This window comes from Hippoglossus hippoglossus, chromosome 21, assembly GCF_009819705.1.
Source record: "Hippoglossus hippoglossus isolate fHipHip1 chromosome 21, fHipHip1.pri, whole genome shotgun sequence".
Taxonomy (NCBI): domain Eukaryota; kingdom Metazoa; phylum Chordata; class Actinopteri; order Pleuronectiformes; family Pleuronectidae; genus Hippoglossus; species Hippoglossus hippoglossus.
In genome coordinates this window covers 232,849-259,359 of record NC_047171.1, presented here as the reverse complement: position 1 = coordinate 259,359, position 26,511 = coordinate 232,849, and the positions used below count along the sequence as shown (strand labels likewise).

The 26,511-nt window shown below is 43.4% G+C and overlaps 1 protein-coding gene across 1 annotated transcript in view; it reads right to left on the bottom strand.

Moving 5' to 3' along the window:
* Window positions 1-26,511, bottom strand: part of ttn.1 (titin, tandem duplicate 1) — a 136,947-nt gene that overhangs the window by 78,568 nt on the left and 31,868 nt on the right. The window contains exons 45-94 of the mRNA XM_034573345.1: window positions 26,060-26,327; window positions 24,063-24,131; window positions 23,652-23,711; window positions 23,421-23,492; window positions 22,662-22,829; window positions 22,067-22,156; window positions 21,073-21,633; window positions 20,733-20,792; window positions 19,935-20,579; window positions 19,690-19,877; window positions 19,227-19,650; window positions 18,828-18,914; window positions 18,595-18,687; window positions 18,358-18,432; window positions 18,142-18,216; window positions 17,894-17,983; window positions 17,554-17,589; window positions 14,941-14,991; window positions 14,090-14,488; window positions 13,643-13,921; window positions 12,982-13,251; window positions 12,762-12,901; window positions 12,395-12,521; window positions 11,984-12,250; window positions 11,609-11,875; window positions 11,112-11,375; window positions 10,435-10,574; window positions 10,212-10,338; window positions 9,858-10,124; window positions 9,461-9,727; window positions 9,097-9,363; window positions 8,822-8,961; window positions 8,621-8,747; window positions 8,114-8,256; window positions 6,175-6,298; window positions 5,817-6,083; window positions 5,231-5,328; window positions 4,977-5,145; window positions 4,570-4,839; window positions 4,201-4,467; window positions 3,844-4,122; window positions 3,209-3,617; window positions 2,653-2,777; window positions 2,293-2,559; window positions 1,922-2,191; window positions 1,547-1,846; window positions 1,157-1,459; window positions 878-1,065; window positions 655-769; window positions 94-381 (exon numbers count right to left, since the gene is read on the bottom strand). Of these exons, the coding sequence (XP_034429236.1) occupies window positions 94-381; window positions 655-769; window positions 878-1,065; window positions 1,157-1,459; window positions 1,547-1,846; window positions 1,922-2,191; window positions 2,293-2,559; window positions 2,653-2,777; window positions 3,209-3,617; window positions 3,844-4,122; window positions 4,201-4,467; window positions 4,570-4,839; window positions 4,977-5,145; window positions 5,231-5,328; window positions 5,817-6,083; window positions 6,175-6,298; window positions 8,114-8,256; window positions 8,621-8,747; window positions 8,822-8,961; window positions 9,097-9,363; window positions 9,461-9,727; window positions 9,858-10,124; window positions 10,212-10,338; window positions 10,435-10,574; window positions 11,112-11,375; window positions 11,609-11,875; window positions 11,984-12,250; window positions 12,395-12,521; window positions 12,762-12,901; window positions 12,982-13,251; window positions 13,643-13,921; window positions 14,090-14,488; window positions 14,941-14,991; window positions 17,554-17,589; window positions 17,894-17,983; window positions 18,142-18,216; window positions 18,358-18,432; window positions 18,595-18,687; window positions 18,828-18,914; window positions 19,227-19,650; window positions 19,690-19,877; window positions 19,935-20,579; window positions 20,733-20,792; window positions 21,073-21,633; window positions 22,067-22,156; window positions 22,662-22,829; window positions 23,421-23,492; window positions 23,652-23,711; window positions 24,063-24,131; window positions 26,060-26,327 (10,342 nt within the window). The remainder of the gene's footprint in view (window positions 1-93; window positions 382-654; window positions 770-877; window positions 1,066-1,156; window positions 1,460-1,546; window positions 1,847-1,921; window positions 2,192-2,292; window positions 2,560-2,652; window positions 2,778-3,208; window positions 3,618-3,843; window positions 4,123-4,200; window positions 4,468-4,569; window positions 4,840-4,976; window positions 5,146-5,230; window positions 5,329-5,816; window positions 6,084-6,174; window positions 6,299-8,113; window positions 8,257-8,620; window positions 8,748-8,821; window positions 8,962-9,096; window positions 9,364-9,460; window positions 9,728-9,857; window positions 10,125-10,211; window positions 10,339-10,434; window positions 10,575-11,111; window positions 11,376-11,608; window positions 11,876-11,983; window positions 12,251-12,394; window positions 12,522-12,761; window positions 12,902-12,981; window positions 13,252-13,642; window positions 13,922-14,089; window positions 14,489-14,940; window positions 14,992-17,553; window positions 17,590-17,893; window positions 17,984-18,141; window positions 18,217-18,357; window positions 18,433-18,594; window positions 18,688-18,827; window positions 18,915-19,226; window positions 19,651-19,689; window positions 19,878-19,934; window positions 20,580-20,732; window positions 20,793-21,072; window positions 21,634-22,066; window positions 22,157-22,661; window positions 22,830-23,420; window positions 23,493-23,651; window positions 23,712-24,062; window positions 24,132-26,059; window positions 26,328-26,511) is intronic.

The window sequence follows — 26,511 nt, the reverse complement described above, 5'->3', positions numbered from 1 at the left end:
GATTAGTGACAAACTAACATTAGAAGTCTACTTCCTTTATTTACTGTCACCACCTATTAGGAAACATTAATTATTGAATGAATTTAATGTTACCGATGACGTTGACTTCAATCTCTCCGGACACAGAAGACACGTCGTTCTCCAGCTGCAGCGCGTAGGCGCCTTTGTCTGGACGGACACTCGGTGTGACTGTCAGCTCCGTGAACGTGGGCTTCGTTACCATGGAGACGCGCTCGTCTGCTGTGGTCAGCTCCTTCTCTCCGAAGGTCCACTTGGCAACGGGGGTCGGGTACCCGGTGATAGGGACTCTAATGGTGAGAGGCTGAGGGACGATGACCTCCAGGCCGTTCCTGAAGGCGCTGAGGTCAAAGGCCGGACCGACTGTTGAGAAAAAATACATTCCAGATTTATGGCTCATTTAGAGAAAAGTGGGTTAAACGTTTTGCTGCCATCAAGAGGATGTTGGTTGCGGACATTGTAATTTTGTATAACTTTACTGAATCAATAACATTTAAATTTCTAACATTTTACATGAGATTGAAAATAAAATTTGGTTGAATCAGGTTTTAAACTCTTGGTCCTGCTGCTTGTTGAGACGACATCTATAAATACAGTTTTCATTATACGTATGTAGATGATTCATGATTCTCGTACCATGAGGGTTGTCAGCGAGCAGCGGTCCGAGCTGCTCGGCTGGATCAGAGAGGCCGGCAGCATTCTCAGCACAGACTCTGTAGAAATACTTCTGACCCGGTTTCAAACCAGACACCTGAAGAGAAAGATCAACGTTGTTATGACGTTAACCTTCACATCAGCACGTAACGTTTTTTTTTAACAATTAGCATGTGAGAAGATGGTTGAGGTGATCGTGGTGTACCCGGTAGGAAAGATCTGGACACAGTCTGGCGTTGCAGCGGAGCCACTTATCACTGCCTTCATCACATTTCTCGATGATGTAGCCGGTGATCATGCTGCCACCGTTGCTGGCGGGCGTCTCCCAGGTCAGACTGATGGCTGAACTGATTTGGTCGCTGTAGTTCAGGTTCTGTGGCGGGCTCGGCCTCTCTGCAGCCAAAACACAAAGCATCCAATGAAACAACCTTTTGAGTGTTTTACAGACATCAGGTTACAAACTGAACAGCTTGTTTTCACTCACCAATGGGATCCATGATCTTGACGGGGTTTGTGGCAGCACTGGGTCGGCCGATGCCGGCCTTGTTCTCTGCTCGGACTCTAAAGATGTACTCTTTGTTCTCCACTACGTCATTCAGTGCAGCAGAATGGTCGGCGGCGCTGCAGACCAGGGCCGCCTCCCACTTTACAGAGGTCCTGTCGCGCAGCTCTATCACATAGGCGGTGATCTCAGAGCCACCATCAAACTTGGGAGGCTCCCAGGTGACGGTGGCACCGAACTTGTTCACGCTGGCGACAGTGACATTCTCTGGAGCGTCAGGAACGTCTGAGGACAAAAACATGTTAAGGATTTGATTTGGATAAACGTGTGAAGATGTGTGAAGACAAGCGGGAACCTTTGGTTGTTACTCACCAAACTTGTTCTTGGCCTGAACGGCATCCTCGGTGGCGACAGTGGGTCCACTTCCGACTCTGTTTCTTGCACAGATTCTGAACAGGTACATGGCGTCCTTCTGGAGGCCACTGACGCAGTACTCTAGAGCATCAGCACGATCTGTTGCCAGTGTCCAGGTCTTACGCTTCACGTCTCGTCTTTCCACGACGTAAGCAACGATCTTGCTTCCACCATCGCTCTTAGGCTCCTCCCAGGCCAAACTGACCTCTCCATTAGCAGTGTCGACCACTCTGAAGTTCTTAACAGGTCCGGGGACGTCTGAAAACCATCAACACAATGTAAAAAAACATCCACAGACATACAACAGCATCATGAATCTGACCCTAGACTCACCAATCACGTCCAGGTTGATGAACGCTTCGCCCTCGCCGTGCTTGTTTTTGATGACCACTTTGTAGCGGCCCTGGTCCTCCTTGATGGGGCTCTTCAAACGGAACTCGGTCTTGTCAGCGGACGTGTCGATGTTCTGGACGGGCAGACTCGAGCCCTCGAAGAACCACTCAGCATCGGCACGAGGGTAAGCATCGTAGGGCACACTCATGACGAAGGGTTTACCGGCATCCGTCACCAGATTCTGGTCGGTGGTTTTGATCTTGGGAAGAGCTGCAGAGGAAACAATCATCTTGTTAATAAACCGTAATAAACTGTGTCAATAAAAAGGCACCCGAAAGAGTCTTCGGTGAAACATTTCAGTGTTGACTTACCTGCCAGCTCCAGCTTGGCTTTTGCGTCTTTGTCTTTGGCGACGATTCTGTACTCGCCCTGGTCTCGAGGTCTGATCTCACACACCTGCAGTCTGTGGACTTTACCCTCGCTGATCATCTGGTACTTGTCTCCCTGGACGATGATCATGTTGTTCCTCAACCACTTCACCTCCACTCTGTCCTTGTTCAGCTCCACCTCGAACACGATGTCCGAGCCCGGGGGTTCGAACACGTCCTGTGGCGGTCTGACGATCTCCACCGGCGTCTCTGCGGGACAGAGAAAATAAAAACACTGTCACACATGAAGACATGAAGATTTTACCTCAGAGGTTTTTAAAAGAAGAGAATTGAAGACTTTACCTTCAACAAAGAGTCTCGCTCTGGTTCTTCTCTCATCTAATCCACAAGCATATTCACATTCATCATCAGGTCTGCACACCTTGATGATCAGTCTGCACACGTTTCCTTCTTTCTCCATGTGATATCTGAGAAACGCACGATAAAAATCCTTCATCATGAAACTGAACACACATTACTAACGTGAATCTATTCTGATCTGAGCTGTCAACACAAACTGTAAATAAAGACGATCGGTTGCCAACCCCCTAATAAAGTCAATCATGACTTCTCAGCCTGTTTTGATATCATCAAATAACTAAATAAAACCAAACTGATCAGAATCATGATCAGCCACCAGGGGGATGTGGCTTCCCTTTAGATAAGGCATCATGTCGGCCATCTTTATTTAAAGTCTGTGGTTTGATGTTTACACTTTGATCCGACAGTTGGTTTCTTTTTCTTCATATTAATTTCAGAATAAAATATCTCTGCTGCTCGTCGACTATGAACAATGTTTTTACTTTGAATATGTTTAAAATTATAAAATCGTGTGAGAAATATGTTTTTATGTTGATACCTGGGTCCTTCTCGGATCTCGCGTCCATTCCTGTACCACTTGACCGCAGCCTTCTCTTTACTCAGCTTGCAGATGAACTCCGCGTCCTCAAACTCTGTGATGGTCTGGTCTTTGAGCTGCGTGGTGAAGTCTGTCGGAGCCTCGCTGATGATCAGCTCGGCCGCACACTTAGCGTCTCCGATCACAGCCGTGTACTCGCCCTCATCGCCCATGACGCAGTCCTTGATGGTCACCGTGTGTTTGAGGCCGTCGGCTCTGTAGACGATGCGTTTGCTGAGCGTCAGCTCCACGCCGGCCTTCATCCACCTCACTGTCACCTCAGGCCGGTTCACCTTACAGTTGAAGCTGATGGTCTTCTTCTCCTGGGTCTCGATGTCCTCGATTGGCTCCAGGAACTTCAGCTTCTCCTCTGAGGAGTCGCAGCATGGAAACCAAGTCAGACAAAACAAGAGCGAAACACCTCAAAGACGATCAGTGTTTAAATAATAGAGAAGATTCGTTGATGTTAAACTAAACTAGAGACATTGTGGATGTTCACTCTTTCTAACATGATGCAGAGAATTCAAACCTCGGTGTAGAATAGTTTGATAAAAACAACCATGTGGAATAAAGAGAGAGAAGCTTTCTGAGTTTACCTGCGACCTTGGCGCTGGCGGTGCACATGGCCTGTTCTCCTCTGTGATTGGCCAGGCTGATGGTGTAAATGGCCTCGTCGCTCTTCTGAGCATCTCGGATCCTCAGAGACAAGACGTTGTCCCTCTGAGCCATCATGTACTTGCTGCTCTCGAATATGGTCTCCTCGTTCTTCAGCCACTTGGCCTTTGCTCCCTCCGTGTTTGTCTCACAATTAAACACGATCTCGCTTCCCTCCTTCACCTCCGTGTCTTTGATCGGCGTGATGATCCTCAGTTTTTCTACAGCAAAGTAAAGAGTCGTTACATTCAAACCTTCGCTCTGTAAGAACCATAAATAAAAGAGAGGAAGATTCTTACCGATCACACACAGATCAGCTGACGCTCTGACGCTGCCGATAAGAGCGACGTAGCCACCCTCATCCTTCAGTTTGCAGTTTTTCACAATAAGAGCCCTTCTCTTTCCTTCGCTGATAGTATTGTACTTGTCCCCGGACTCCACCTCTTTATCACCTCTAAACCATTTCACCTCGTGCGTTTCCTTAGAAACGGAGCAGGCGAACTCGGCTTTCTCACCCTCCACCACTTCCTGGTTCTGAGGACGAGCGATGAACTCAGCTGCCAGTTCTGAGGGGGGGGGGGGGGGGGGGAAGAGAGAGAAGATAATTTTTTATAATGTCAGTTTGTAGACGTCTCTCCTCTAACCTTCGTATTTTTCTGTTTCCTCACCGTTCAGTTTGAGCGTGGCGGACGTCTTGACGGTCGGACTCAGTCTGCAGTTGTACTCGCCAGCGTCTTCCATCCTCAGATCCTGGATGATCAGGATCCGCTTGCGTCCGTCCATGATCTGCTCGTAGCGTCCTCCCTCTGGCAGCTCCTTGTCTCCTAGGTACCATGTGACCTCGGCACCAGCCTTTGACACCTCACAGATCATCTTCACGCTGTCCGTCTCTGTTCCCTCCACGTTGGACAGGTTCTTGGTGAATCTGGCGGCCTCCTCTGTGAACGTGAAGACAAAGAGAAGGTGAACACTGGCCTGAGTGTACGTCTCAACCTTTATCCTGTTTCCTCAGCAGAGAGCGGCCATTTTGTGAAAAGTTTGGAATATTCCACATAAAGAATAAATGAATCCTCACCGATGACGGTGAGCATGCCGGACGTCTTGGAGGTTCTGGCGTCGCACTCGTACTCTGCCTCATCGTCGAACACAGACTTGTGGACGATGAGGATCCTCTGGACTCCCTTAGAAATGATCTCGTACTTCTTTCCTTTCCTGATCTCGCTGCCGTCCTTGAACCATCGAACCTGGCGTGAGAGAGAGGAGACGTTACCACCGTCGGATCATCGTCTGATCGTCTGACACGAAGTGACGGATGGGGGCGGGTCTTACCTTGGCGGACTCACGGGACACTTCACATTCAAACTTGGCAGATTCCTTCTCTTTGACCTCCACGTCCTGCAGAGGCTTCGTAAACTCCACATGCGGAGCTGTCGACACAGACGACACGATTAGGTCCGACAGACTCAAACCCGGACATCTGCTTTTTCTTTATTTACACAAATAATTTAAACTTTAAACTAAAATCCTGAATTTCTATCACTTTGTTTTCTTGGCAGGAACTGATTGTTATACGGAAGCTAAACCAAGACACATGACGGAGCAGAGACCGAAAACTATAACAGCATAAAACTGTTTTATTTGAGTAAATCATATATTTTGAGTTTACTTTAAATATGGAAGCTCCGGTGGGCGATTTTTATCTGTTTTAAATGATATTAAAATTATATGTAAAAATAAAAGCCTTTTAACACTTAATAATAGATTTTTATTTTAAATTCAGTGTGAGTGGACTAATCTTGTTTTCAAATGAAGATAAATAGGTGAATATTAAAATAAATAAACTTGTTACAGGTTCTTTGTGACAGTAAGTGAAGCTGTGGAAGCAAATGTTAAATAAAAAACATTTGGTCCTTACGTGTGACCTCCAGGAAACATGAAGTCTTGAACTCCTTGGTGTCACATGTGTACATCTTGGCTTCATCCGGAGTGCAGTTGCGGATGACCAGCGCCCTCTTGCGGCCGTCAACGATCAGGTCGTACTTCTTGGTCTTCCGGATCTCTTGTCCTTCTCTGAACCACTGAACTTCTGCGTTCTCTCTGGAAACTTCACACTCCAGCGTGGTGGTCGCCTCCTCCTCCACCGTCTGGTCCACCAGAGGCTTCGTAAACTCCACTGCCGGCTCTGAGCACACGCACACACACAGAACATCAGCTGATAACCACTAACCTGTCTGAGATGTGTTCAGTGTCCGCAGTGCGTTCGACCATCTCACCTCTGACAATGAGCTGAGCCTGAGTCTGGAAGTCTGTGGCGGTGAGTTTGACCTCGCCCGCCTCCGACAGCTTCACGTCTCTGACGGTCAGAGCGTGAACTCGACCCGCCACCCGAGTCTTCACCTGCAGCCACGAAGAAAAGAAAATTCAAACTTCGACACTTATGTTGGTAATTGAGTTGATGCACTTAAGGCTGAACCATGAACCTGCCTAGGGGCCCCGAGCATCAGGGGCCCCGAGCATCAGGGGCCCCGAGCATCAGGGGCCCCGAGCATCAGGGGCCTCGAGCATCAGGGGCCTCGAGCATCAGGGGCCTCGAGCATCAGGGGCCCCGAGCATCAGGGGCCTCGAGCATCAGGGGCCTCGAGCATCAGGGGCCCCGAGCATCAGGGGCCTCGAGCATCAGGGGCCTCGAGCATCAGGGGCCCCGAGCATCAGGGGCCTCGAGCATCAGGGGCCTCGAGCGTCAGGGGCCCCGAGCGTCAGGGGCCCCGAGCATCAGGGGCCCCGAGCATCAGGGGCCTCGAGCATCAACGGCAGAGTCAAAAATGACTGCTGTTTCACAAAGTGTGAAAGAGAGCTCAGAATATTAGTTTGTTCAGGGGCCAAAGAGAACCTTCTCCTCCAGGCCTTAACGTCCTGGAACCAGCCAAACGGAGGAAGGACATGCTTTCTAATGAGAGGAGAAGGAGAGCGAGAGCAGAGCCCTGAGGAACTCCACAGGGGTGGGCTGAGGAGGAGGAAGCATTCTCCCCACGCTGACAGTTAAGCTTCTGTTTTCCAAACAGGACTGAAACCAGTTTCGGGCGGTTCCCTGGATCACAACACATTTTTCCAGCCTCCTGATGAGCAGTTTATGATCAAACGCTGTGCTGAGGTCTAAAAGAATTCAAAAAGCACAATCTCCATTTTCTGCTGCTAAAATCAAATGGAACTGTTGAAAGAGCGATTTCAGTGCTTTGGTGTCGGATCCAGATTTAGAATCATTCGATAATTCAGTGAATAAAACGTCAGAAAACTGTGAAAATTATTCAATGTTTATTTTCTACCATTTGTTTCGTCAAAGTCTGAGAAAATATTTTCTATGAGTCAAACTTAGTTTCTACTTTAAATTATTGATCAGAAATCAGCTGATTAATCATCTCTGATCTACTGGAGGACGCAACAACCCTAACCCAGTTTCATTCATTTTTATGTGAAACGTTGGATTAACTTGTTTTAGGTAAGTTTACATTTTTCAGACGTTTGTCTCGATCGTCAGTTAAATGTTAACGTTCGATCGTGTGTTGAGTTGAAAGTTAAAAGTCGAAGCTGCTCGTGTCTGGATGATAACAGCTGCTCTCCTATCTCTGGTTATTTTTAACTGCAGCACTGTCCAACACTGTAAAAAATCTACTTACCAAGGAATGCTCACAGTAAAAAAATAAAACTCTAGAGAAAAAAATAAGAACTTGATTCTAAAAACCTTGAGAGATTTTTTTAACCTGATTTTGAAGTTAAAATAATATTTCAGTAAATTTTAGTTTGTCTGAAGGAAACTAGTCTTATTAAAACAAACATAATTCTTCATCTTTAAAAAACAGTTAAAATCCACACACTGTAAAAGAAATCTGACTTTTGTGTTTCATTAAGTGATTTAAAAAAAATAATTGTGCAGTAAAATAAAAAAGATAAAACATTACATTTTAACTGTGTTTTTATAGTGTATGACAGTTCTGACTTTCACTGTAAAACTTTCCAAAGTGAAAACAAGTTCTATTATTACCCAAAAACGAACACACTGCAAAAAAATCTCCACAGATCATATCATTATTTTTGTTGGTTAAATGTGTGAAATGATTTCAGTCTAACTTTTCTTTGAAAGTGAAAACACACTTTGAGGATTTTAACAGACGAGGAAATAATAAACTAAAAGATTAATTTTCTGAAGGCACTCACCCGGTCGCTGGCCTCCATCTTCTTTCCTCCCAGGAACCACTGCAACTCGATGCCTTCGTACGACAGCTCGCACTCGAAGGTCGCCGTCTCTCCGGCCGTCACCGTCACGTCTTGCAGAGGACGCGTGAGGCCGATGGAGCGAGCTGAGGAACAAGGAGACGTGGTTAATGGACGCCGGTCGTCCTGAGCGGGTCTGAGCCCTAACCCTTTGTGAGACAGTACAAGTGGTGTCACTGCTCGACCAATCAGAGAGCAGCATCTCACTTTAGATAAAGACTGACGAGTCAAAAATAACCACAGCAGCTGATTGGCCAAAGACAGACTCATGACACTGGTATGTGATGAGGTGTCGTGGTTTTAAAAGTAGAAACAAATAAACAGAATGTTGTTTGTTTAATAATGAAATAATTTCAATAATATTATGGATGTTTAAACATTTTTATCATATTTATATATATTTGATCTTTTTATAGAATTTGATCTGACCATACGAAATAAATCTCTCACCTTTGACTCGGAGCTGAGCGTTGGATTTGGCGTTGGCTGCACAGAAGTCGACGCCCCCTGCCATGTCCATACGAACGTTATACAAGATCAACATGTGTTTGGTTCCCTCCTCTTTAATTTCAACGTCCTGAAACAAAACAAACTTTCATTCAAACTGTTTTTAGTGACACAAGCTCAGTTCTCAGCTGAAGTCGGACTCACAGGCGACTGGTGCAGAGGTTCTCCTTTCAGTTTCCAGTTCCCGTGGACGTCGTCCTCTGAAATCTCCGTCTCAAACTTGGCTGTTTCTGTCTCTGTGACCTCCACGCTGTACAGCGGACGTACCACCTTGATGTCGCGCTCTGCAGGAAAAAACATCAGTTTCACAAACGTCTTCATGACATCGAGTTCAACGGCCAAGAATCTTACTCACTTTTAGAAATTTACTCCTTTGTATACTGTCAAAAAACAGATGTATTAATTAAATCCTCATTTACCTTCAATGTTGAGGTTTGCTGTTGTTTTATCGGAGCCGCAGTCGCAGGTGTATGATCCAGTGTTTGCTTTCTCCGCCTTCCTGACCATCAGGATGCGTTTCTTTCCGTCTGTGCTGATTGCAATGTTTTTGGAGGGAGTCATCTCCTGTCCGTCCTTGAACCATTTGACGTCTGCGACTGCTTTACTCAGTTCACAGACCAGCTTCACTTCATCTTTCTCCACGGCGGTGTAGTTCTGCAGCTTGGTGGTGAAGTAGAGGTCGCCCTCTGCAGAGAAACCAGGGGATTTCATGTTAAAGATATTTTTGAATCATCTTTAAAATGATCAGTTTGATGAAGGTGGATATTTTTATGTGACACTGACCGATGACAGTGAGCATGGCGGTCACGGTCTTGTCCATGGCCTCCACTTTGATCATGGACGTGTCGTCGATGGTGACCTCCTTGAAGGCCAGCGTGTGGATCTTTCCCTGATCAGACATGTGCACCACTTTGCTGGGATGAAGACGGATGTCGTTCTTGTACCAAACTACAGAGATTTTTTCATGAGAGAGTTCGAAACTGAATTCAGCCGTTTCTCGCTCCTTAACCGTCACGTCCTTGATCGGTTTGACAAACTCCAGACGAATACCTGAAAAACATGCACACACATTTTTGAAAGGACACCTCAAACAAAGAAAAAGTGATGTTTATTTAGATGTATTTTATTAATTCTACTTGGGGACCAACCAGAGGAGTATTAAAAGAAAACATGGCGTTACCCTGTATGACCAGCTTGGCTGTCGTCCTCTTGTCCTCGGCCTCGAACATGTACTTGGCCTCGTCGTCGTAGGCGACCGATTGGATTAACAGAACGTACATGTTTCCCTCCTGCGTAATCTGGTACTTGTCGTCGCTCTGCAGCTCCTGCGAGCCTTTCAGCCAGCGGAAACTCTTCGGCACCCTAGACACCTCGATCTCGAACCTCGCCTCGTCCTTCTCATACACCTGGACGTCATTCAGTGATGCCAGGAAGTTCAAAGGGAGTTCTGCAGGAAACAGTCGAGTCAGGTTTTCAGATCAGACTGTTGTTAGTGCGTTTAGTTCACAGACCCATTTCTAGAAGCTCGGTTTACCTTTGACCTTGAGGTTGGCTGAACATTTGGCGTTGGCGGCAGTGTACGCCACCTCTCCGGTCATCGAGACTCTGCAGTTGTACAGGATCAGAGTGTGTTTGCCTCCCTCCTCGATGATGTCGATGTCCTGTCAAATTCAATCACGAAGCCGCGTCACAAATCAACATTCATATATATTCATATTGTAGATAAATATAAAGTGATGAATGGAGGTGGTGCTCACAGAGGAAGGACTGAGGACTTCTCCGTTCAGTTTCCACTGGCCGTGCACGTCGTCCTCTGAGATCTCCACCTCGAAACGAGCCGTCTCTCCGTCAAACAGCTCTACGCCGTAAATTGGCCGTACGACCTTGATGTCCCGAGCTAGTGGAGAAAAAAAAGAAAAGAAGTGAAAGATGTGAAAATAACATGAAACAAGACAAAGCGATCGGAGTTGCGTTAAAAAATAAATCTCAATTTAATAAAACATTTGATTTAGTTTCAGAATTTAATTTTTTTTTTAATATATATAATCTTTAGTGAGTTTTTTTCCTTACAGGTTTTAGTTTTTTCTGAACGTAGTTTTCCTGTCGGTTAAAACAGGAGCCGCAGACGGGCCAAGCTAGCTTGTTAGCATGCTAACTTCAGTAGAAAGCGATAGAAGAGTCATCGTTTATGTCGTTTTACGTCTGGAGACAGAAGTTGGTCAACGAAGCAATGCTAGTGCTAACGTTAGCTGATTGATGCTGATGATAATGCTAATGTTAGCTGTGTAGGAAAACCTTGACTCTTTCACTGTTGTTTTTTACACGGGAAATAAAATTGAAATGAAAACGTCAGAACTGCAGAAACATGGAAGTTTAGTTTTTGTTTTACAATAAAAATAAAAATTCCAACGTCTCAGACCTGATGTGTGTTTACCTTCAATGCTGATGTTGGCCGAGGTTTTGTCGGTTCCACAGTCACATACGTATTTCCCTCTGTCGCTCGACTCCACTTTCTTCAGGACCACAGACCTGCGAGTGCCCTCTGACCTCATCACCACCATCTTGGAGGTGATGATCTCCTTCTCCTCGTGATACCACATGACCGGGACGTCTTTGCTCAGTTCACAGTCCAGAGACACCTCGTCTTTCTCCGTGGCCGTGTAATCCTGCAGCTTCACCACGAAGACTGCGTCGCCCTCTGGAACAGATCAACGGACACGAGTTTCAGGACGACGCACACAAACAGAATCCGAACATTAAGTTAATCGATACTGAAATTAATCCAGTGAAGATAGATTCATAGAAAAACAGGAAGTAAATAAAACCAAAGTTGTAACAAAGCAGAAGTAGAGTTGAGTTACTTCTCAGAACATGAAATCATTCATTTTCGATATTACAAGCAGACAGTAAAGAGAGAAGTGAAGTTGTTACCTATCACCGTCAGTTTAGCGACAGTGTAAAGTCCTTTGGCTTCTGCCTTTATCTGGCAGGTATCATCTAGAGTCAACGTCCTCATTTCTAGACAGTGTCTCTTTCCTTCCACATGTGTGAGAACCGTACGGCTCACGTGAAGTTTGACTTCGTTTCGGTACCAAACCACCGGCACGTTCTCGTGGCTCAGCGCGAGCTCAAAAGTCACTGTTTTACCTTCTTTCACTGTTTGGTCCTGAAGCTGCTGCACAAACTTCAGCCTCATGCCTGGAATACATCAAGTCAGTGCACAAACATGGCTGTTTGTTGCTGTCTTGACTTTAAAAACATTAAATGACAACACGACATGAAGCCTGAGTTCTGTCTGAAACTTACCTTCCACCGTCAGCTGAGCGCTGGACTTTTCTCCCAACACTTCGATGGTGTACTGAGCCTCGTCGTCAAACTCACAGCTGTTTATGATCAGCATGTGTTTCTTCCCATCGTCTATTATTTCATATTTGGGGCTCGGGGTGACTATCTCCGCCCCCCTGAACCACATGACCTTTGGCACATCCTTGGTGATTGTGCATTCAAACTTAGCCTGTTTCTTTTCAGGCACTGAAACATCCTTCAGTTGATCGATAAAGCCCATTTCGATCTCTGGGAGGTGCGAATGATTCAGCCGTTATTCACAAACACACTTTTCTTACCTTCTGCAATTCCCCCTTTTTCCAAGACTCACAAATGCAGCAACAAAGGACACACAACAAGACGAGGTGACGTGTATCTGCAGCTGATTCGTACCTTTGACAGTTAGCATGGCGCTGGTGACGGCATTCAGAGCCTGGTATGACACTTCGCCCGCCTGGTCCAGCTGGACGTTCTTCAGCGTCAGGAAACGTTTCCTGCCGTCACTTTTAATGTCGCACGTCTGAAAAACAACGGCCACGCAAACACGAGCTGATGACAAAACACGTTTTGAACTAAATAAACTTCCCTTCTCAAATGAATTTCATTAAAAATATGAATTAAATTAAAATAAAGAATATATATTATTATTAATATTTGACAGACACGTCGCTGTGATTCAAGCACTTCAGTAAAGCACCGACTGAATTCTGGGAAAAAGTTGAAGCTGTTTCTTCTGAGATGAGGAGTTTTGAAATCTCACCGGGGATCTGATCAGCACTTGTCCTCTCAGCTTCCATTCTCCGACCACGTCCTCCTCAGATATCTCAGTGTCAAAGTTAGCCTCCTCCTTCTCCACCACCTCCACACTGGCGAGCGGCTTCAGGACCTCCGCCTCACGCTCTGAAATCAAACAAACACAATTTAGATGTTTGGACTCGACTTGTGGACTCAGGGATTTTCCTTCTGAGTTTCACACCGACCTCCCAGTGTGAGCTTGGCTGTGTATCTGCGATCCTCCACCACGATGGTGTAGTCTGACACGTCATCGGGCTGACAGTTGTTGACAGTCAGAGTCATGTCCTTCCCGTCTTTGTTGACCTCGACCTTGTCTGAAGGCACGAGCTCATCGTCGCCCTTGAACCACTTCCAGTTGGGCGTGTCCTTGAACAGCTCACACTTGAACGTGGCCTTAGCCTTGGGTTTGACGTGCTGGTCTCTCAGAGGCTTCACCAGCCAGTCTTTGATTATTTCTGATGACACATGTCACATGGTTATGAATGTTTTTTTAAACTTTATAAACATATTTTTAATCTTAAAACTTTTACTTTAACATGCACATTAAAAAAAACATTTAATCTTTATCTGCTGCAGTAAAAACATACTCATACATAGTATACTCAACGTAACTCATATTTTGAAGCTATTACATCGATTTCCTGTCAATCGTCGGATGTGACGACTAAACTCAAGATTTAATTAATTTCATTCAATCTTCGTGACGACGGCACATCATTCTGTTTCTCTAATAATAATTATAAATATTATTATTGTGTATTGTGGGGCGCCACTGAGCTAAACCACTATTAAATAGGTGTGATATATATATATAATATAATCCTGGGGGCGCCGCTGAGTCATTACCGATCACTTTCACGTTGGTCGTCGTCTTGACGTCCTCCTGTCCGTCCACCTCACACGTGTAGGCACCGGCGTCGTCGTCGGTGGCGTTCTGAATGGTCACAGCGTGCTGCATACCGATGATATTAATGGCCACTTTTCCGGCCTGTTGCTTGAGGAGAGCGCCGTTACGTTTCCAGACGACTTCTCTCTCTTTGTTCAGCTCACAGGTCAGATACATGGGCTGACTCTTCACACACGTCGTCTCTGGTTCCAGCTCTTTCAACCATTTCACAGGAAGCTCTGTTGACACAGATCAACTCTTTACTACTACTTTCCATTCATTGAAGTTCACTGGCGGTAGTACAAAAATCTTAATTTTTCATTAAAACAAGTTTAACTTCTAAGTTAAATTAGTTTCTGATGTTGAGACAACATTTGTGTTAAAATAAAAAAACCTCAGTGGTTTACCTTCTACGATGAGCTTGGCTGTGCACGTTATTTCCTTTCCTGCGTTCTTGGCCACACAGCTGTATTCACCAGTGTCGGACAGTTGAACATCAATAATGTTCAACTTGCGATCTTTGCCGTCAGAGGTGAACTTGTGCTTGGGGTCTTCACGCAGGTTGCTGCCATCTTTCATCCAGGAGGTGATGGCAGTGGAAGGTGAGACCTCACACTCAAACACAGCGGCGGAGCCGATGGACTCGGCTTCCTTTAGCACAATGTCCTGAAGCTTCTTGATGAACTTCAGAGGGACGGCTTTCAGCTTGAACCCTCCGAAGGGATCCTCTGGAGGTGATGGACCTTTTCCACCAGGCCTCAGGCCGCGGCCCCGCCCACCGTCACCAGGTGATGGCGTCTGTCTCGCTGCAACATCAGACACAAAAACTTATCAGGTTTGTTTAAGACAAGATGCGAAGAGATTTCAGACTCTGGGATGTTTTTAAGATCTTGTTCCAATCGTGTATCAGACGTCACTCAGTTGATATAAAAAACACGTTTAGTAAAAATCTGAGAAACAGAATCTACGATTTTCCGTTCAAACTGAGAATCAGACCGAGCTTCAGAGAAGAGCCTCAAAACTCAAAGACGACAAAAACAACTAACTACACAAACATCACACACAGATAGAGATAACACAAGTAACTGTAAAGTAAAAAAGCATCTGTGTGTTCATGGACACACATTTCAAAGGTCATATGATGTAAGATTAAAAGATTTACACAATAAACAACGTACACTTTACGACACTTATGGAACAGGTGATACTGCTTTAAACATAAAGACTAAAAACCGTTAGTATGTGAGTTTGTTCTCACCACCGAATCCTCGGCCTCTGCCTTTCGCCGGCTCCTCTGATGGTTTTCCATCTGGACAAGAAAGAGTTAGATGAGTTTTATGTTTCTCTGTTAACCTAAATACTCCAGAGGAAACCAAGAGAAAGATTCACGCAACACTAACGACAAACATGATAAATGAGACATTGCGACAATCAGGGGACGTCACACGATGAAGAGGTTATGACGAGATGATGACAAGGACATAAAGAGACGAAGACGATGTGAACACTGGTGAAGACAAACGTCTGATGACAGACATTAAAGGATGGACACATGACGGGTGGACGGAGATGAATCATGAGGTGGAGATTAACGATGGTCACGTGATTAAACATGGAGTTGATGAGATGAGTCGTCAGAGGTTGGATGAGTCCATGGTCGTCAGTTTTTCAGCCTTCACCTCACCTCGTTTACCGCCAGGCATTCCTGGAGTCTCCAGCACCCCATCAACCCCTTCACCATCCCAGTCGTCTGGAGGAACCAGCTCCCAGCCCCAGGCCTCCTCCTCTTCCTCAGCAACCTCCTCCTCTTCGAACACCTCCTCCTCCGGCTGCGTGGGAACCTTCTTCATGTGCACAGCTCCAGGAGACACCTCCTTCACAAGAGGAATCCTCACGCTATCAGGTTTCTCCTCTGCTGACGGCTTCTTCAGAACCTTCTTCAGCGTCAGGGCTTCAGTCGAGTCTCTTGGTGAAAGTGCTTTTTCAATCCTTTTGGGCTTTTCATCACTTTGCTTCTTCCCGAGAGGGACGTGATCCAGTTCCTTTGCTTTTTCAGGTTTTGGTGAAGGTGTCGTTTTGGGCTCCACCTTTTTGAGCTGCTCAGTAGGTTCGAGAGACTTTTCTTCTTCTACCTTTTCTTTACTGACTCTCAGTGATGGAGTCTTTTGGAGTTTGACACCTTTGTTAAAGATGTCTGTTGGTTTTTGTGGGAGTTCTCTCTCTGCATCTTTCTGCAGGATCACTTCTTTCTCTCCTGGTTGAATCAGTTTCTTGAGTGGAACAACTGCTTCTTCTTTCTTTCCAGGTTTCTCATCCTCCTTTTTGGGTGTCATTGTCTTTTCAACTTTTCTGAGCTGAGTTTCATCTCTTGGACTTTTTCTCTTTGGTATTTTTATGTCCACAGATTTCTTTTTCTCCTCTTCAGGTGTTTTTTCAGTTTTTTCTTCTGTCTTGAGGACTTTAGAATAAGGTTTCAACAGAACCTTCTCTTTCTCTTTATCTGGTGTAACTTTAGGTTTTCCACAAAGCTTGTTGGCAGCAGAAGGCTCCTCAGGCTCTGGGACCTGATCAACCTTATTCTTCAGCTGGATTTCTGTCTGGTCTTTGTCAACAATGTGAACGACCTCTGGACTCTTGACAGGAACGTCTTCATGTGTTCTGTATTTTACTGCAGCACTGGGTTGATCTCTCTGTGGCGTCTCAGCTCTCTTGAACGGAGTTCGTACGGTATCTGTCTGTGCTTGACCTTCTTTCTGAGCTTTTTGAGGCTCAGCTTCTTCAGGTTTCTGAGGTTTTTCAAATGGTTTCAGTGTCACCACCTCTTGTTCCTCCTCTTTCTTTGGCAGTTTCTTTATTTTCTTCTTAGTTAAATCTGGTTCAGGCTCTTCGTCTTTTGGAGCTTTAGGAGTTCTGATCCATCTTGATTTCTCATCTTCTGCCTCTGGTTGTTCAGGTTCCTGCACAGATCCCAGTTCAGACGTCTCTTCAGCTGCAGTGAATACTCTTTCTCTTCTGCTGAGTGTTATCACCTCTCGATCTTCTCTGTCCCGAAGCTTCTGAACTGTTAGTTCTGTGTCATAATGTCTTGTCGTGTCAACTTTGTGAGTTATGACTTCCTTCTCTGGCTCTTTGGGCTTTGTTGGCACCTTTTTGAGTTTGATCTTTTGCGGTTCTTCTTCTGGTTTCCCTGATTTTTCAAAGGGTTTGAGTTTAACTGATTCTTTCGGCTCGTCTGACTTTGGCAGTTTAGTGATTTTCTTCTTGTCCACACTTGGTCTGTCAGATTCCTGCTCTTTCTGTGGTTTTATAGTTCTTGTCCAACCTTCTTTCTCTGTTTTCTGTACAACTACGACTCGTTCAGCTTCCTCAAAGTGTCTTAACTGAACTGTCTCTTCCTCTGCAGTGAAGAGTCGATCAGTTCTTCCAAGCGTTATTATCTCTCGATCTTCTCTGTCATGAAGACCATGAGCCATTAATTCTGGGTCGTGACGCTGTGTCACTTCAGCTTTATGAGTTTCAACTTGTTTCTCAGGCTCCGGAGGTTTCACTGGAATCTTCTTCAGCTTCACCATCTCTGGTTCTGGTTCCTTCTCTTTGAGTTTTCTCGTGAATTTACTCCTCAGCTTTGGTGAATCAGGTGTTTTTGTCTCTTGAACAGGAACCTTACCCTTCTGTTTAAAAGGTGGCTCTGTGGTTGAGGCATTTACACCTTTATAACATTAACATACAGACAAACAAGAAGCTCAACATTTCATATTTAACAACACAGAACTCACACACGCTTGTACTCTATGAGACAGCAACCAACATAACATGGATGAAGATTTATTGCCTATTTACATGAGGAAGTAAAGAAGTAAATGTTTGGTACCTTTAGTTGGTCCAGGAGCTGAAACTGGTTCCATATCTGTAAGAATTTCAATAAGATCCATGTAAATATTCACAGAACAAACAATGACACAAACGTGATTCATTCAAAGACAAAGACGTTAATTCCTCAAAGACAGAAGGAAAACCTTATGTTCAGATGCTCATCATGATGCACCAAGAGAAACATTAAAGATTATTTAGCTTCTTTCTGTGAGATTATAGAAAAGAAAATAGAGCCACAAACATCAGACCAACATATTGAGACAGACAACAACAGGACGTGACTTTGTGTGAAGATTGAAGACAAACAACATGAATGACAGTTAGAGAAGAGGCGTTACCTTCAGGTGGAGACATTTCCTCCAACACAGGAGAGCGTTCAGCCTTAGCGGCCGGAGGAGATGGTTTCCTCTGCATCGCTGCAACTTGAGCTACAACAACGTCAACTGGGTTAAATCACTGGCAAAGATCTGACAAACAGACAGAAACTCAAACCAAACAGACACATTTGAAGAATTCAAACTGTTGTTGAGAACCAGGCGTGACAAACACAGTCAGACAACACGGTTGACAAACAGAAGAAAACTACCTGAAGGAAGAACGACTTTTTCTGCTGGAACCTTTGGTGTCAGAGGAGAAGGTTTCTTATCCTCTGGAGGAGAAACTTCACAAGCACGAGGACAGAAGATAAAGTGGCAACACATTAACAAAGACAGATTCAAGATGAAAAGAAAAGAGAAGAGTGCACAGGTCAGACAAACACAGAAGCAGCCACAGTTTCAGGTTCAACAGTGTAAAAATCTACCTGCAGGGGGCGCTGCTTTGGCTGCAGCAGCAGGAGCTGAAGGTTTCGATGATTTTTTCTCCTCTGGAGGAGACACTTAAAAATATACGATTCCAAGATTACGACCAAGAAAACAACACGGTCAGATACAGAAGCTGCACTGAAACAATACCAGACTGAGGAAACACCAAGAAACTATAAAACACAAGGAAAAGAAAACAGACAGACAGCAACATATAAATCCAGGTGAGGAACTACCTGCAGGGGGCGTAACTTTCTCTGCAGCAGCAGGAGTAGGAGGTGAAGGTTTGAGTGCCGGTGCAGATGGTTTCTTCTCCTCCAGGGGAGAAACTTTAAAATACAAGATGATCATGGTCATATTAAAGAAGAGAATAAGTTCAAACATGATGAGAAACGAGTGAGACAAACAGGACGACACAAACAGAAGTGAAAACAGCAGGTCAACTGTTAATAAGTCAAGATCAGACTACCTGCAGGGGGCGCACCTTTCTGTGCAGGAGCAGCAGGTAAAGGCTTTGGTTTGGGTGCAGTTGGTTTCTTCTCCTCTTGAGGAGACACTTTAAAATACAAGATTCCAAGATCACGACCAAGAAAACATTGTGATCAATATCACGACTTATAAACGATGATTTAAATACAAATAACTTCACAAACAAACAAAAGAAGTAACAGAATGAAGAAAGAAGGTCAACGATGAAATATGTTAAGAGAAGAATACGTTTTAAAGACAAAAAGAGGGTTAATGCGACCATGTGAAGATTAGAGTGAAATGTCTTTTAGTTTTGTATGTGAGTATGAAAAATGTGAACATCTTTGAAGAGGAGTTGATGAAGATCATGAACCTGAGCGGCTCAAGAACAACAGATTACCTGTCTGAAGAGTTTGTTGTTCAACCTCCTCTGTTCTCTTCTTTGGTTTGTCATCATCAGCTCGTGTTAGAGGTTTCGTTGCAGAGGTTCTTGTTTCCTCAGAGGAACCGACTGAAGCAGGTAGAAGAGTTTCTTGCTCAAAAGGAAAATATTTCTTCTGTGGTGGAACCTTAGGTTGTTTAGTCAAAGAAACCTTGTCTTTAGATTTCTTGGACAGTGTCACTTCTTCAGGGACAAAGGTTTCTTCAGGAGCAGTAAACATTTTGGGAAGAGAAGGAGATGTCTTCTTTGGTTCAGTTTCTTCCTGAAGAAGGACAGTTTTCTCCGGCAAAGGAATCTGAGTTGTAACTGGAGATGACACTCTCCGACGTTCTGGGATTGATGTTGTTGCTTGGATGAGTTCCTCTTCAAAAGACAGTTCTTCCTGTACAGGACGTGATTTCTCTGGAAATACAGTGTCTTCAACATACATTTCATCGGTAGCTTTGGGAGTTTTTGTAATGTCTTCTTGCGGAAACTCAATCTTTTTACCCGGCCTTGCTTCTTTCTCAGGAGGAATAACTGTCACAGGATGAGACAGCATGGTTTTAGGTAGAATCCTGGGTAAGTCTTGTTCAGGAGGCGGTGACTTGTGTTTACTACGAGGCGAAGACATGTGTCTTTCAGATGGAACCACTTCCACAGAGTCAGCTTGCTTTGAAGGAGCCACATATTTAGGTCCTCTAGACTTCTGCTGTATTGTGACTAATTCAAGTGTAGCAGAGATTTGAGGTTTAAGCTCCTCCATTGCAAAGAGGATTTCTTCAGGACATACGGATTTAGGTGATTCAGTCGTGTCTCTCTGCTCTGTACAAGTTTCTTCTTTGAGTTTTCGTTCTTGAGCACTTGCCTTGTCAGCCTCTTCTTTGGATGCAGATCCAGTGTCAGGAGGTGAAACTTCTGTCTTTGCAAGATGAGTCATTGCAGTCTTTGGTGCGATGTCTAGCTTTGATGGTGTAAGTGTAAGGTTCTGTAGAGGCGGGGAGACTGACGTCAGAGACATTTCATCTCTCAGGTCCACATCTTCTTGATCAAAGTCTTCTTCATCACATGGTTCAGTGTCTACGGATTTTTCAGCCTCCTTATATTCATCTTGTTGATCTTCACAGAACCATAAAGAATCTTTCACCATTTGTTGCTGCATTTTCAAAGTGATTTCTTCACTGGACTCCCTCAACTCAAACGTCCTCACTTCCACTTGTCTCTGTTCAACTTCTGCTGCAAGAGAATTCCTTTGTCCACGACTCTTTCTGACAGAAGACTCCTTTCTGTCTTCAACCACTTCTGTTCGTTGACGATCAGTCTTCAGGCAAACTGACGTCATTTTAAGATTTCACCCAAGAATGAAGATTTGCACCATGGAGCGGTGGCCAAGAGGAAAACAACACAAAACAAAAACCATCAAGAATCAACGACAAAGTCAGTGTGATAATATTCTACTGTCATGCTTGTTTTAAAAATCACTACCTATCTGCTGTGGAGCTTCTTTAAACTCTGACCCAACTTTTCCAGAGGGAGTGACCTCTTCTGGATTCAGGGACAAATTAACACATCTGGTCAAACTACAGAGCAGTGATTCTTTTTTTACTTTCTAAAAGTAACGAGAAACGTTAACGAGAAAAGTTGTTTTGATAATTGATATGACGCAACAAACAGTCAACACACATGACGGCACAGAATCAGACAAAACATTTGAAGAATTAGCTGAAGACATTTCAGAATAAAAGATAGAAATAGTGAGTAAAAGATCAAGATGAGTAAGGATAAGTCAATCTGATGTTTTAAATTTGTTTGCAGACATATCTACCTTGTTGTTGAGGCTTAGCCTGAAGTATACGTTTCGGTGTTTCCAAATCTTGTGGTGCGGCGGGTTCTAGGTGGTGCACCATTTTTTGTGCCTCTGGAGTCTCCCTTGGTTCTTCAGGAACCTTCTTTGGTACCTCTGGAACTGTCCCACGTGTTTTCTGAATTTTGTTTTGGGCTTCAGGAACCCTCTTTTCAATTACCTGAACCTTTTGGGGTTCTTCTGGAACCTTCTTTAGTTCCTCTGGAACCAATTTTGGTGTGTCCAGGATTTTCTTTGGAGTTTCAGGAACCCTCTTAATTTCTTCCACTACTTTTTGGGGTTCCTTTGGAACCTTCTTTGGTGCCTCAGGGACGATTGCAGGTGTTTCTTGCGTTTTCTTTGGAGCTTCAGTAACCCTCTTTGTGTCTTGGACAACCTGTTTTGGTCCTTCTGGAACCTTCTTTGACACCTGGGCAGACCTCTTTGTCTCTTCGAGAACCTCTTTCTTCGGTTCCTCTGGTTTTGTTACGGGAATATAAGCTGGTTTTCTTGGAGTCTCTGGTTTCTTTGGTTCTGAGACAACTTAGAAGAACATTTATTTATGAGATGATGATCTTTTTAACCATATTTTGAAAGAAAGATCCACGATTGAAAGTGGCACTCTAACGAGTGCATAGCTCAAAGATATTCATGGAATATATTTAAATAATATTATTTTGAGATAAAACATAACAAATTATTGACACAATAAACTATTTAAACACAAAACAAGTAGAACAAAGTGATTATTAACAGGTTCTCTGCAGTACCTTTGGTTGGAACAGCTTCAGCCTTTGGTGCAGGTGGAACTACAGGTCCTTCTGCTTTGATTGCATCTTGCACTTAAGAGAACATTACGTATGGTTTAAGCTACAGGTAATGACCGAGGCTAAGGTGGAATCAAAGATGACACTCTTAACGAGTGAATTCAGAGTCAGAAAGACGAAGAAAAAGATTGAAAGTCAACGATTGATACCTTTAGCTGCAAGACGTTCTGGTGTGGAGGGAGAAACCTTGGTTGTGGTTGGAGGAACTACAGGTTCTTCAGGCTTTGGGGTTTCTGGTACTTTGAAAAAACATGATACATACATGTTCAGTAACCTGGTAACCACCAAGATCTAAAATTACAGTCCACTCTAACGAGTGCTTAGAACAAAGAGGACAAGAAGACACAGAACATAAAAGACAGAGAACCAGTCACAGGACCAAAGATATTAAAGATGGTCCCTCTCACACCTTCTATTAAAATCTCTTCAGCCTTTGGTGAAGTTTCCTTTACATCTATTGGCTGAACTACCACTTCCTTTGATTTTACTTGATAATTAAGTTTGTTTGAAGAACACATCGAGCTTCACTGTCAAAGTTATTTATTCCTCCAGTTAGTGTAGAAGAAAATATATGAAGCTGTTTCCAAACACCGTAAAGCTCCAGATACATTAGAGCCTCAAGATGTGAAAACATTCAAGACTTAAACATGTTAAAAAGCAACATGGAACGAAACATCAAGAAAGACGTTTAACACCACGTCTTTGTAGTTGATCAGAAGTAAAACCAAGTGTTTACTACTTTACCTCTCGCTTTAGGAGCTTCTGCTTCTTTCTTCACAGCTTCAACTTTCACTGCTTCAGGTTCCGGCTTCATTTTGGCCTCAGGAGGGAAAGGTTTTGTTTCTGCTGTTGTTGGTTTGTGTTGATAAGGTTCAGGACTGACCTTCTCTGGTTCAGCACAAACTGAAGGTTCTTCAAGGTTTAACAGAGAAATACGAGACAACAGAGCGTCAAATGCTTCAAGAGTTTAGTGAAAGAAGAAAAACACAAAACACACACATGTAAAGAACAAACAGCTGAAAGACGAACGACCAACAACACAAAAATAAAAACTTTCCACAACAAGTTATACAGACAGACGTCAGGAGAAACATCTCAAGATCACGTGTTTTGTTTTTTATATTATAGAGTTTTCTTTAATCTCTAAGTGTCATGACCGCCACTAGGGGGTGGTAAATGCCTCATTAAACAGATCTGTGTATAATGTCAAACCTTTACCTGTGAATCTGCTGTTTAATGTTAAATACATTAGAAATATATAGAGAGGATTCAGTGTATTCTACTGTTGTAACATAAATACTGATCAATTCAATAAATTGCTAATGATTTTACAAAAGCTCTAAATTTGCAAAATCTGAATTAAGAAAATATTTCTTCATTTAAATATTTTTCTTTTTTAAGTTCAACATCTACAATTTCGTACAAAATTTTATTTTAAGTTGATTTCATTTAAGTCTAAAAAATTCAAAAAAGCAAATACATGTATCATATTAATTAATTTACCTTCTGGAGCCAGAGCTTCTTCCCACTGAGCAACAGCGCCACCCTCAGGCTGCAGCTTCTTTGCTTCAGGTACTTTAAAACATTATCACTGATTTCAGTTTTCTGACCACAGTTGATTCTAACATCAAGATTTTTTATTAGCAGCTCATTAAGAGAAACAGAAGAACCAACAATGAGACTGAAGAAGAAAAGACTTAATACGTGAACGACTGAGACAAAAGAAGAAGTTACCTTCAACTGGCGCTGCAGCGTCAGAGTGTTTCTCCTCCGCTCTCCTGTGAACCTCAGCAACTTTAAGAATCAAGAGAGTTCACATCAAAACCATGACGAGAAGCATCTACTCTCTACTGCCATCTACTGGACAGAAAGCCGCTTAGCATTAGCAAGAGCGTAAGAGGAAGTGGAAAGACTCAAGAATGGGAAACACAAACACAAATAAGACAAACAAGAAAGTAGAAGACAAGACCAAACCAACGTCTACGGCACAAACAGCTCAAGCGTGAGAACGTTAAAAAGCTTCTGTGAGCACCAGGGGGCGTTTGAAGCGTTTTACACGTGAACCAGGTGAGCGAACACAAACGGCAGCTTTGACCAGCGGCTTTGTTACGTTACAGCCACAAGCTTTTTTGTACGTGTTTATACCTTCAGGGATTTCTTCTCTGCTCTCGAACTGAGTCTTCTCAACAACTTCCTCTACGGTTTTTCTCTCTTCTGGTGAAGAAGAAAACTGAACTTAGAAAAAAAACTAAGTCCAACCTGTAGAGACGTCGCACGTCTCTAATTATCTCCCGTTATTAATTTACTTCAAATAGACTGCAACAGTGAAGAAACATAACGAGAACGATTAATGACAGAAAAACATATAAAAGACGAAAACACAGGGAGAAGACAGACGATCACTTTATACGCTGATGATGTGATTCTACATATAAACAGAAAGAGGACGATATCTGTGACAGAGGAGAGACGAACAGAAACCGTCTCTTCTTCTACTGTCACTCTTTGAAAAGCTCAAAGTGAAGAGTTAGAAGTTTCATCGCCGCAGGTTTGATTCCCACAGACGAGATTCATCTCCAGATTAAAGTCAGACATTTGTAATCGCTCTTTATTTACTCATACATCTAATGAAGGTCAGTTAAATACAATTTCAAATTCTAGGGAAAAACAATTGAAATTATGTGATTATGGTTAAAAGACATTAAAGTCAAGATTCAGATTTCAGTTAAAGATATAATCCAACATTTAATACTTTCAAAATAAATTATAAATTGTGAAAAATATGTTTTGGAAGTTAAGTTTCAGACTCGAGAATCTGGCTTAGGGTTCTGACTATTATTTCTAAGATGAATCTTCTGTGTATTTGATCATTTAGTTACATTTGAAATGTTTTCACAAATGAAAGTTGTTATTAAAGTGAAATAGTTGAGATTTGATCGCAGCACACGTCACATGTTGAGGTTTATTAGGAGCAATGATGATGAACACACAGGTTTTAGGATGAAGAAGATGATGGTTACAGTTTAAGATGAAGGGAAACGATAAAACGTTACTGTTGATGGATGAGAAGCAGAATCGTCAGATTCCTTCACGCAGATCGTAGAAGTGACGATAGTTAGTTCAAACTTTATCGTTTAGTTGATTCAAACGTTTGTACCTTTAACTCGAGTTGTTTCTTCGTACTGATAAATTTCGGAGGAATCTTTTGGTGGAAAAATATTGGTGAGAGTCAGAATGTGGTCAGAGTCGAGGTGGTGACCTTAAGTTCGACTGATGGAAACAGACTCACCTCTGAAAACGTAAGAGTCTGTTTCTGTTGCTGGAAGCGACACGTCGGGGACGTCTGAAGGTTTTTACAAAAATAACTTCAATTAATAACAAGTCTACATGTTTGTATTATTTCACGTGTTCAGTTAAACTGTCGTTAATAATAATGTTTTTATCAGATACTCACCCTGAGGAACCTTTCCTAACACAATGTCTGTGAAGGAACAAGGTACGACAGGTCATCACATGGAAATAGATGTATTTTGATAATCTGATTAACTGTATTCTGATAATGGGACGGAGAGAGCGACGGACCTTTGTCTGCGAGGAGAAGCTCAGCGGAACCTCGAGCTTCTCCCTTCGGCTCCAGTCGGGCGACCACAGAGTAAACTCCTGACGGAGCAGAGACAGTGTTAACACTGCTGTTTCACTAAAGTTTGACTTTCTAAGACACTTTAAATTAAAATGTCTCGTGTACTTTAGTGAAGAGGGGGAACCTGTGTTTTTAAACTGTGAATATGAAACTCATAAGTCATATTTTGGGCTCTCTTTGAGCTCCCATGAGTCTTTGTACCATGTGACGTTGGTGCTGTCGAAGGACAACTCGCACTCGAAGGTGGCAGAGTGGCGTTTACTGACCTCGATGCTTCTGATGCATTTAGTGAACTGAATTTTTTCGGCTAAAACCAGATGATGACAATTAACGTCTGGTTTTTCAAAACACTGATTATTTGAGAGAGTTGCTTTTTTTATATTTCAAGACTTTAGGACTTGATTAAGATGAAGAAACACAAAACAAGAACAGAAGACACATGATTTAGAACCTGACAAACGACTCGAGTCCAGACAGGAAGCGAAAAGAGTCGCACTCTTACCTGACACGGTGAGTTTGGCGTTGGAGATGTGAGGACCACACACAACACGGTAGTTGCCCTGATCTTTGACCTGGCAGTTGACGATCTTCAGATAATGGCGGTCTCCCACGCTGCTGATGTCATACTTGTCGCTGTTGTCGAGTTTCTGCGTTCCCTTGTACCAGGTCAGAGTGATCTCTGGGTAGTTGATCCGGAGCTGACACTCGAAGGTGGCGCTCTGGTTCTCAGTCGCCGTCTGGTCACTGATGTCCTCCACGACAGAGACAGGCTGAAGATTCAACATCAGTGGTAATTATGTTTACATCAGAAAATACGACATCAGAGCATAAAAACTATAAAATCATACAAATTATTGTTTTAATGTGAAGTTGTATTAATAAAAAGTTAAATCAAGCTCCAGATTCAAGTCTGTCTTTAGTTTTGATTCAATAACTACAAAGCTGTAGTAAAAG